Source organism: Galendromus occidentalis, unplaced genomic scaffold (genome assembly GCF_000255335.2).
Source record: "Galendromus occidentalis unplaced genomic scaffold, Mocc_1.1 scf7180000077464, whole genome shotgun sequence".
Taxonomy (NCBI): domain Eukaryota; kingdom Metazoa; phylum Arthropoda; class Arachnida; order Mesostigmata; family Phytoseiidae; genus Galendromus; species Galendromus occidentalis.
In genome coordinates, this window is record NW_003805452.1 from 964,265 (window position 1) to 975,329 (window position 11,065).

At 50.8% G+C, this 11,065-nt stretch overlaps 2 protein-coding genes across 2 annotated transcripts in view; both read right to left on the minus strand.

Annotated features, from left to right (window-relative positions):
• Positions 1–567: 567 nt before the first annotated feature.
• Positions 568–3,991, minus strand: Rs1 (Dead-box helicase Rs1). The gene is made up of 4 exons (XM_018639930.2): positions 3,591–3,991; positions 2,061–3,383; positions 1,595–1,948; positions 568–826 (listed from the first exon to the last, which is right to left on the minus strand). Exons 1-4 carry the CDS (start codon positions 3,828–3,830, stop codon positions 575–577), a joined length of 2,169 nt encoding a protein of 722 aa, XP_018495446.2. The 5' UTR covers positions 3,831–3,991; the 3' UTR covers positions 568–574.
• A 1,677-nt stretch (positions 3,992–5,668) lies between these two features.
• LOC100898994 (rho GTPase-activating protein 45) overlaps positions 5,669–11,065 on the minus strand; it is an 8,742-nt gene continuing 3,345 nt past the window's right edge. The window contains 10 exon segments of the mRNA XM_029111746.1: positions 5,669–6,047; positions 6,128–6,176; positions 6,268–6,626; positions 7,597–7,821; positions 7,934–8,140; positions 8,583–10,020; positions 10,023–10,143; positions 10,265–10,521; positions 10,635–10,778; positions 10,936–11,022. Coding sequence (XP_028967579.1) covers positions 5,819–6,047; positions 6,128–6,176; positions 6,268–6,626; positions 7,597–7,821; positions 7,934–8,140; positions 8,583–10,020; positions 10,023–10,143; positions 10,265–10,521; positions 10,635–10,778; positions 10,936–11,022 — 3,116 coding nt within the window. The 3' untranslated portion in view covers positions 5,669–5,818.

Genomic DNA, 11,065 nt, shown 5'->3' on the forward strand with positions numbered 1-11,065 from the left:
TCTGCATTGGAAAATGTGTCCGATGCTCGAGGTGTGGAACGCAGCACCTCACGACGAGAAACGCGACACCTCCCTTATAATGTCGGAGGCACATTTTGATTTCCGCCAACATTCGTCGGTTTGTCTCCTAACATCCAGGAGAACAACACATTCCGGACATAATGAAACGCTGAGACTCCGCCGTATGTTCTATAGAAGTACGTCGGCTCAAGAGACTGCTCAAGTCCCGATCGCCCTAAGGAGACTGAGACACTGCATAATGATATCTTTCGGGGGAGATACCGTGACGGAGGGCCTGCCCGCTCGCGGAATGCACTTGGGCAGTTGTTCCGATTTTCCCCCGATACTCGCAGGAATGGGCTCTCAGAGTGGAGACCTTTCTGCGTGTTTTTTCCGAAAATCTTCATGGCAGGTGACTCAGCTTCGAAGCCCGAGTCTCCCGGAGCAATTATCTCAATTTTTCAAAAATTTTACTTGGGCCGATTTTTCAAGTGGGGCTTCAAGTTAGAACACCAGTGAGAGCTTCCATGGGGGATTCAGACAAGTCGATCAGGTGGGCGGAGAGACATTTTATTTATCTCCTTTTGAACTTTTTCTGACTTTTGAAACCTTTACCACCACCATTCCTTTTCGCCTGGCCTTGTTTCACTTGCTCTCTGAAAGGGATTCGTCGCATCTCTTGAGCCTTCTCGGTGGCAGTTAGCGATCTTGTGACATCTCTCTTCTTCGCTACAGATTTTTCCCTCGGCTTCGAAGCTTCCTCGCCATCGGAATCTCCCATGGCGCGGATCCGAGCTGGTTTCCGCGAGCGTTTAGCGCAACGTGCCTGCAAATCGACGTGAACTTGTTAAGACACGCTACAGTGAAACCTCAATAAAAAGACGGTCCCATCGGGGAAAGGTTATCCCGAAACTCGACTGCTATCTCGATTGGCGAGGAATATTGCTGTTGCCTGTCGGGGATCTTCCTCTCGGTCAGGAGAATCAAGATTGAGCTCCTCCCATGTCTCCGAACAGAAACGTCAGCTTTGACTCTCAAGAAGTCGAATGCTCCGAATGGAGAGGGAAGGAACATACCATATTCCCCCGATAGTATTTGGAGGGTACTCTTCGAAAGTCCTTTCCCTCCTGAAACGATTCTCTGAGCAAATTCAATGATTTTGTCACATGCTAGTCGATGGTCGATAGCTAGTGGGCCGGACTACCTGAGAGTCAAACAGGCCCTCTCTGGTCAGCGCGCGTTTCTCTGAGGGGTGAAGAAGGCTGGTGGGCGCCTGGTAATTGGGAAGATCACGTCATGTTCGGTCAAGCTGCCTGAAAGCCTCCCTAACCGGATAGTCCGATGGACTGCGGCCCAGAGGGAGAGGCGCGACTACGGCCTCCGGAATACTTCGACAGCAGAATCATCGCGTCCGTTTCCCGGCCGGAGTCCGACACTCATAGTCGTCATGACTCATCAGGTACTTGGGAAAGCTGATCAGGAAAACTCGAGAGCATAACTCTTCCGGGGATCCCAGGGATCTGCAGCTTGCCCGGAGAAGGCTGAGACTATCGCATGACCGACTACGGCGCGGCGGAGTACCTTCGAGACTCACCTGATAAGCGGCAGCTTTCTGGAGTTCCCACTGGACCCGGTCTTCGGCCGTGGATCTGGCTTTCGGGATCTTGACTCTGTTCTTGCCATCGAGTTTCGTGTGCTCATCGAGCTTCAGCTTCTTCTTCTCCTCTTTACGCTCGTTAGGTGTTTGGAACCAACTCCGTTTGACAGGATCGTTATTCGTAGCGCGAAGCTTTGACCTTTCTCTGTCATGGAGTTTGTCTTTGATTTTATCCACTTCCTCTTCCTCAGTCTGTATGAGTTTCATGTTTCTTTCGATTTTCTCCTCTTCAAAAACTGCCCGCATCGACTCCTCGACGGATTCGATGCGTTCTACGAACTTCTTTATCACCTATGAAGAGAAAGAGAGTTTGATAAGGGACCCACAGACTTCGCTTGAGCCTCAAGTCGCATCTAGGCTATCCAGCGTTCTGCTCAGGAGAATTATTCGGAAGCTATTCTACCTGGGGATCCACGATTCTCTGCTTCACCGGCGTCTTCGCTTTGCGTATAATTTCCTTGAGCACTTTGCGTTCCTGATCGCCGACCAGCGAGACCGATCTGCCGACCTTCCCGGCTCGAGCTGTCCTGCCTACTCGGTGGACATACTGTTGGAGAGTCGGAGGCAAGGTGTAATTGATGACCGTCCGAACGTCCTTGATGTCGAGTCCTCGGGCTGTCAAATCCGTAGTCACCAGCACGTCGACTTCCTCCAAAGTGAAGCGCTTTAGTGCTTCGATTCGCTGCGTCTGATTCAGACCGCTGTGCAATTCCTCGACCTGCACGCCGAGAAGCTCTAAGAGAATTCGGATCCGATGCGCGAGTTTCTTCGTTTGCACGAACACAATACTATGATTACCGAAGTAGCGAGTCACTAACGCGCACAGAATCGGTTCTCGATCGCCTTCACGTTGTGATCGAATTCGCACGAATTCCTGACGAAGATTCAGAGCAACATCGGTATTATTGTTGAGAAACAGTCGAACGGGGTCTTTGAGGGAAAGCTTAGCCAAGTCCTGAACTCGGTCGCTCATCGTAGCTGAGAACAGCATCGTCTGTCTCGTTGGCGCACATTGCTTGATGATTTCTTTCAATTGCTCCGCGAATTGATCCTCGAGGAGTTTGTCGGCTTCGTCCAGGATCATGACTTCGATATTATGCAAGTTGAAAGTCGGAGTGTTCTGAAGGTGATCTATCAACCTCCCAGGCGTGGCGATTATTATGTCGGGGTTCTGTCGGAGATGGCTCTCCTGAACTTTCAGGTCCAGACCTCCTGTCGCCAGGGCAACATTTATGCTTGTGAACTGAGCCAGCTGGATCGATACTTGATACACTTGCACCGATAACTCTCGAGTAGGAACAACGACGATCACTCTCGTGACTATTTCACCTCGTGATCTGTACAGCAACCGCTCCAGGACTGGCAGCATGAAAGCGGCAGTCTTCCCTGTACCAGTAGCGGCGCAAGCGTAGATGTCTCGGCCACCCAGAGCGACCGGTATCGCACTCCTTTGTATTGGAGTTGGATTGACGAACTTCATAGCGGTCAGAGCCTTCAGCAGAGGTCGAGACAGGTCCATGTTCTGGAACGACACGTCGGAGCTTCCGTGAAAGTCGCTACTCTGATCAGGCACGTCATCGTCGAGGACCGTTTCGTCGGCACGCTTCCGCTTCTGCATCTTCAGCCGTTCCTTCAAAGTATCTCGTATTTCACTCATCTCCACATCGAGCAGAGCGAGCTCTTCCCCAGTCGGAGTCAATCCGTCGGTATCCATCTGCTCGGCTCTCTTGACGATCTGAAAGAGTAATGCTTCTTATCGCACTTACTTGGTTGCGAACCGCGAAAGCTAGAATAGCTTCCTCTCTTGACAGCCGGAGAGGCTCTTGTAAGCGGTCGATGGATGAATTAAGAATAATATTGTTGCAGCCCGGGTCCCAATCCCACGTCTGAGAGAGTATCTCATCGAACATATGACATCGAGAAAGGGTTCGACGTATTTACTCACCACGCTCTTGATCGCATCACTTAGTGTTGCTCTCTTCTTCTTCTTCTTCACCATCTGTGTGAGATTTCTCCAAGTGTCAAAGTTGTACTCGGCGGCATTGTCGGCGAAAGTGAAGGATTCATTGAACTTCTCATCGTCTGATTCGCTCTCTTCGCCTGGAGCTCTGTCGTGTTCGATTCTTGTGACAATCTTCGACTTCCTGGCCGCTTGGCGCTTCCCGGATTTCATGTTGATCGAGACCTCCGGCCCGATAGGGTAGCAATGACAGAGGCCAACCTTTCCGAGATAATACACAAAGTCCGCCAACAACCGACACAAACTTCGCGAACTGAAGCGCGATCTTTCCCCCAAGAGCCTAGAACACACGTGTTGCTTCTGCCGCCGCCATTGTTGTTGTTATTAAGGTCGCCCTCTCCCACGATGCCGACACCAGAAAATTATCGTCGTCGACACACCAACACGCGACGAGAATTCCTCCACATCTGAGGAATGCTTCTTGCTTATTCGCGCTGATGAAACCTCATTCCTCGATTGTAAACGAGAGCAGTCCTGTATTTTCGGGAGCATTCCTGCGCCTCGAGGTGGCAGGAGCTGACGTCTGCGAGAAATGTCGTACGATCGCGCCTCGAATTCTCTGGTCTAGCCGTCTCTACGATATGTGCTCAACGAGAACTTGAACTATTCCATCTGAAGATCCCTATTCGGATGCATGAACTCTCGCTGCATCTGACTGAGTTTTCTGCGAAACGAGTTCGGCGCTGCTCTCCTCGAGCTTCTTCCCAGTCCGATACGATTCTCCCTCGGAATATACCAGATCCGCAAGTTCCTCCGTGCTGGGTGTTGTTCGGCTATAAACCTAAGTTAGGCTGCCGTGTAAGCCTCAACTTCGCGTCTTATGACAGGATTAACCCCCGCTATAGACGAGCCTACAGGAGTCTATCTTTGCCTAATCATTAGTACAGTCTCGGTCGTATCATTCTCAATTAAATCAAACCCGTAATTTCTCCACGGGATCATAGGCCCTCTCGATGTGAGTCGCTTCGAATTCGATCGGATCGACCCGAGGTCATGAAGACTCGATCATATCAACCCGGAGACGAGATAAAAGGAGAGAACTTCTCCGCGGAGTCCCTAATCAGGAACCAGGAGTCTGTCAAGACCTTAAAGTATATGTATATCATAGTAGTATCTAGGGGGTTCCAAAGTAGACAACATTGTTTTATAGAATCTCAAACGACGATTCATCACCTATAATTTTCAAAGGAAGAGAACCGTGTACGCTTATCGCTCAATATCCGGACTCCACTTGTAGCTTGTTTATTGGAGCAGCGTGTTTCCCTCCAGATCTTAAGAGGCTGTCATGAAAGCACGCCTGTCTTGATGAACGCCTCTCTGAAGAATGTCTTGATACGCAGCTCTGATGCTTGCGAGAAACAGTAACAATTCTATCCAGGTATGGAAGGAACAAAGTGAATATTCTCCAATATGCGGGTGCCCTTAACAATACGGATGACTTTCGGTTCACCGAATCGGATAATTCGGCTCGTTTAGAATCTATTCCGTCTTTAATGCTGGAGAAGAGCTCGATTGATTACAGATATTATCAGTGCATTGAATGAGAGGCACGGCGAGTGACGGGATGGACTTGACTAGATAAGGTAGGCTCCCGTTTGGATCGGGGTTCTACCGAGCCACCTGGCGCCCCTGGCTACCGCGCGGTGCTGCGGAATATGGCGGCTTCCGATAGAGTGGAAGCGACACCAAGCGCCCTCCGGCAGCGACTGGATGTAGAGTGGCGGGAAGGGTCCAACACGGATGTGCAATCGTGTCTCGTTAACTAGCTGAGTGAGTGGTGTCCGAAAAACGTTCATACAATTCATAGGAGACCATATCTTGATTCCGGAAGTTCCGCAGACTCCAATACACAGAGCTCAGACAAACATTTACAAGGAGGAGCTTGCGGAGTCGCTGAATCCCTGCGGCCATCCCCGAAAAGAAGTATGTATCCAACGAACGATTCGATCCGAGGAGGCCGGGTGACAGGATGAGAGTAATTCATTTTTTGCATAGTCTACAGAACGAACAACAGACATGTCGATTGATCTCTCGCTCGCCTCGATAGGGAACAATAGTCGAAGCTCTGAATTGCTAAATCCGCGGACCTTTCGGAGCAGCCGGCCTGGGTCGCGAAGAAGATACCTTTTTCAACATCTATCTCACACATAACGTGGTTGTCTCAGATCCGTGTCAGGTCCGACTGCCGATCCGAACTCCCGTAGAGAACCTGACTGTTCCAATGGCCCGAGCGGCCTGGGGGGAGATGATCCTGTGTCTTGTTTTTCGCTATCTCTCAACCGCGCTACTGCCTCGGTGCAATCTTCTCCCGCGCTATACCAGCGCTTGCGGAGCGAGGGGCTTTCACGAAGTGCCGCATGTGATCTCAATCTGTAAATGAGCAGGATCGGCATCAGTATACCGAGTCGTCAGCTATGATTATGATAGGACTCAGAGAGCGGCGGACGTACCCGCTGGGTGAATCAAGGTGCTCGCTATCGAGAGCTGGTGCCTGCATCCCTGTAATACGGAAGGATTGTTGCAATCAATTAAGATTGTCGCTGGTGTCTGCGTCCTCGAAATCACAAGCGAATATAGGTTCACCCCTAACCTTCTGCGGAGAATGTAGAGTTCTCGTGGTTTCGTTCCGTCGCCATTTCGACGGCCGAGTGAGACTCACACAACAAGCATAACGACGAAACACTACCACCAACACCACCGCCGTCTTCCGCCTGGGCCAATGGAGCTTTGGGCACCGCCGCTTCGCCCGATGTATTCGTGTCGAGACTGACAGCGGGACTCTCGAAGAACTGTCTTCTGAGTTCTGCCATGGATGCTGCTTTTCCGGTCGTTTCCTTGATGTTCAGTGAACTACGGCCCACCTGGGACATCTTCTCCTGTCTACTGATGACAGGTTGGTCATCTCTCTCGTTGGAAACTTCAGGCGGGAGCGACAATGTCGCATGAAGACTGAGCGAAAGAGACAGGGGTTAAATTTCAACCCTAAGAGTCGGCTCGCTTACCGTATATACTTTCATCATATTTCCATGGGGCAGGGAATACATTGTTCTTCGAAGTATAATGCAATCATTCAACAATTTATCATTCGTCTTCGAAGCTCCATCGTTCGTCTAGAGCTCCTTGAAGGCTACCTGTTTCTAGAACGGTTGTTCTCAATCTATTTTCGTCCTCGCATTCATTGGAGCTGGCGGAATAATCCGTACACCTCCGACTTCCGGCAAAATACGGGACGTGCAGAAGCGTACTGATCCACGGCAAACAACACATCAATCCATTCAGAAACTTCGCTAAGAACGAGGGAATGGCTCCGCTATGGCGTTGCTCATGGAAGATCTTCGAGCCAAAGGCGATGACTGAGGTCAAATTGGATCTCGGGATCCAATTCACAACGAGGCGGCGCCGACGTTGGGATCGATTCCGCGCGTTCCACTCGGAACCTTTCCGTTGCCGAGATCATGCTCGTGAATTCGGAAACCGGAGCGACCGCAACGTCAGAGAGTTCCCGTGCACCCCGAAGTGTGCGCTTGGCCTCCGATTGGCATCACTGTTCTACAAAATCATCCGCGGAAGGTCTTCGGGCTCTTAAGCGACAGAAGAAGGACATGCGACGACCGCCTCTTGGCCCCCTCGCGAAAACTTGAACAGCTTCAGGAGACAGACGGAGAGCAATGACGGTTCTCTCTAAGGAGCCGCATCCTCCGGCCCAAGCCCTGCTCATCAATAGCCGAGTTGCGAATATCAAAATGGAGCCGGAAACTATCTCAGGGCGAGGGCTACGACGAGTATCCTTTGAGAATTATGGAAGGCCATGTGAAAACCTATGTCCCGTAAAAGGCCTGTTTCCATGATTCATACCCCTCGCCTACGTATATCACATGAGCGAATTTGTAGAAAAACCGCAAAGATGCGGAATAATCACCTCTTCTCGATGAGCTTCTGTGGTAGTGTGCATTTGATTTCGTTGCTCAATGGCTTCGCGCTTTGAGAGGCGTCGGCGGATGATTTCGGGAAATTATCCGCGCCGTACGAAGCGCTGTTGAGAGCATGAGAGGAAGAGCTCATACCGGATGTGATGTTCGTCGCGCTGGTAGCACTCAGAAGACCTCCGCTCTCCTTGGAGTTTTCTTTATTCGATGCATGTAATCTGCGAAGCGTGATTCAACTCATTCGGAGATCGACTTTTCCGTTTCACGCAGCACCTATGAGTCCCTCAATTCCCTAAATTCCCTCGCGGGGGTCCTGACTTTTCGACTCACTTAGAATCGTCCTTGCTGAAAGGTTTGCTATTGGATCTCTTAGATCCTGATCGGTCGGACCGGCGTCGGAAGGACCCTGATTTCGATCGGGGAACGTTGGCCGAATCCACACTCAACTTATGGAAGCTCAGTAGATCCGACACGCTCTTATCCCGCATGTCGGTGTCGAAGATTTCATCAACGTACGTGATGAGAAGCTCGATGACTCTGGGAATTCACGAAAAGGCTCAGCATGGGAACGTCTCGGATCGGAGATGGATCGACAGAGCTATATGAAATCCTTCTCTTCGTATGATGGGAGCGTTCTCGGAGTCGCACTCGGCAGGAGACAAATAGGCCAGCAGTCGAAGCGTTCGAAGTCGATTCCATCCATTTTGCTCGTGATGGGAAATTCCCAGAATCTTCGACGTATTCTGACCTCCTGGGTAAATCGCGCACCATTCCCCGTTTGAGCCGTCTCCACGTGGACATATATGTCAGAGATCGCCCATCGACCAGTATCCGCCCGTCCGAGGAGTCTCTTGACGGAGTACAAGAGCAGAGGCCCTGGAAGGCCCACATCGAGGCGAAAGCCCAGCTTGCCCCCTGCCGCAGATACGCAACCGGTTTGCATCTCCCCCACCCCTCCTCTCTCCCCCTATGGATTTACCTTGTTTGGTGAACCGTGTCGACTAAATTACTCAGAGAAGCAGACCCCTCCCTCATTCGAAGGAGAGTCGGGCCGAAGACAATGCCCAAATTGCTTGCCGGCATATTGTTCGTTTCAGAGTTCGAAGCAACCCTCCGTAGATGCTTCAATAGGGACGCCAGCGTTGAATAATGGATGCGTGGCAGATTTTTAGCAGTCTTTCTCAAGATGCCAACCGCCGCCGTACTGTCGTCCCTGTTCGAGGGGAATTCCTTCGCGATCGCGATGAATTCCGGATACAGGTTGTAGGTGAGCAACGGTTCTGGCAGCTGTCTGAGATAGAGCTTGAGCACGTTGGCGATCACGTTCGGATGGTAGTCACTGAGATCTACGAGTTCCGCACCATTTTCGAAACATTGGCATAACTTCTCAACCTTAGATTTCGCTGCCGATACCCGATAGATCCCTTGGATGTTGCAGCCCCGCTTGTCGTTTTCCTTGACGCATTTCCTGACGATGAATGGAACATCGTCTGTGTTGTCTTCAGATGAGTTGAATGAGAATTGAGCATGATCCACGAGCTCGACTCCAAAAGTGGTCATTCGGCGTGGTAGTCTTTTATGGCCACATTGGATGGCCAGAGTTTCGAGGCATTTTTTGTGAGAGGATAAACCACACTCACTGCACTCGATGCCTTGGAAATAGACATACGAATCACATTCGCGGCAGCGTGATGGGGTCTTCAGCTTCCGGAAGGAATGAGTCTCCGCCGCGCGAGAGAGGCACATCTTACGATTCACGCCAATTCCAGTTTCAACCGTCTCGACTTCAAGCTCATCGCCCGACGACGCGTGGACTAAACCAATGGTACTATGTTGCGCGGGACTCGCTGTGGGACTCGCGTCTCGACTTCTATTCGAAGACACAGAATCTGAATCCGAAGTCATTGATTGATAGGCATTTGAAGCGCGAGTTTGTACGGTTGCCTGGGACGGTCGTGAGTCGGAATGGCTCGAGGGCCATAAAGCCCTCTTGATCTTCTCGTCCGTGGAGAGTCGTCGTTCTTGGAGTCCGGCGCGTGCGAGATTTTCATCGCTACCCATTTCCGCTTCTGAACGGTATTGCTCGAATGTGTACATCGCTTTCTCTGGCTTGTTGGTCGGCATCGGAATCCGCTTCACGAACTCGGTGTATTGCGATCCCGGCTCGTAGAGGCGCGAACTTTCACATAGGGTCTGGAATTGCACCGGTGCCGGTGCTGTGACCGAGTGCTGTAGTTGGAAGTAGGCGACCGTCACGGCCTTCATTGTCTGATCGCATTGAGCGATCAACTCGCGTACTTGTTTCAGTACTTCGGCTTTCGTCTTGTCGAGACCCGATACAGCGTCATTTGCTTCGACGACACTCGCTTTATAAGCTGCTTCAGCTTCACGAGATTTCACCAACATTTCTTCTTCCACTTTTTCCGTTTTTCCGGCTTCTGCTCTGCTTCGTCCGCCGCTCTCTCTCGTGCTTTCTCGTACTCATGCTGTTTCTGTACGTACAGAAGACGACATTTCCTAACGTTCGTATCAGCTTCTTGCTGCAATGAGAGAAGAGACACTCAAAGTCAAATTGAAACGGAAGATACATGACGACTCTCGTGGGCCGTCGATCGCGTTGAACACATGCGACATGATTTTCGGACGGCCACCAGTGTGTACCATTTTTTTGAGCTCCCGTTGCCAAGTTTCCTTGATTTGTTTACGCATTTTCTCGTGCTCCGCGCGACCCGCCGCAAGTGGTTCGACGAATTTGTGGTCGTGCAGCAGGGTACAGTTGGACAGACAGTTGTTTGCATTATCCAGGTCTTGGTCGATTGCCGTACAATATATCGATTGAAATGGCAAGAAGCTCTCCTCTTTAAGCAGGGGTCGCATCGTTTGCGCGAGCTTCAAGAGATTGCGGGCGTGTTCCGCTTCTGCAATGTATCGATTAAGAGAATTCGGAATGACTCTATCTCTCAGGTAGACATCGAGAACTTCAACGAACGCTCAGGAGAGGAGGATACAAGTATGCTCAGATCGCACTTACCCAGTTGAGCTCTTTTCTCAACGTAGGTCATGACGTCCTTCGCGTATTTGGACCAAACTTTCGCTCTCCGCAGAGCGCATTCGACTCCTTCGTTCAAGCGCATCAATCGAGCGTCAACGTCCTGTGCACTCAAAGTGACCGATTCTGCAGGGAGATTCCAAAATCACGTTAACAGAATATTCAGCTGTCCCCTCCAGGACCTTACGCGACACCTCGTGCGGCGACCGTTCACGAACAATCTGTCGTAAGCGCTCATTCTTTGCCAATCTTCAGCAGCAGGAGACATCATCGGAACACTCACCGTATCCTCTGTGATGATCGCTATCAGGAGACGCCAAGTTTTCACAGCTCTGTGGAAAGCTTCCCATTGAGTATTCTCTACTACGATCTAAATTCGGGGTCCACTCCTCGAAGCCGAGCGATTTTCGCTG

Coding starts and splice junctions, on each gene's coding strand:
- Rs1 (XM_018639930.2), bottom strand. CDS start 3,830: ATGAAATCCGGGAAGCGCCAAGCGGCCAGGAAGTCGAAGATTGTCACA. Junction 1,949..2,060: donor AGAGAATCGTGGATCCCCAG/GTAGAATAGCTT, acceptor TTCTCTTCATAG/GTGATAAAGAAGTTCGTAGA. Junction 827..1,594: donor AGAAAGCTGCCGCTTATCAG/GTGAGTCTCGAA, acceptor GTCGATTTGCAG/GCACGTTGCGCTAAACGCTC.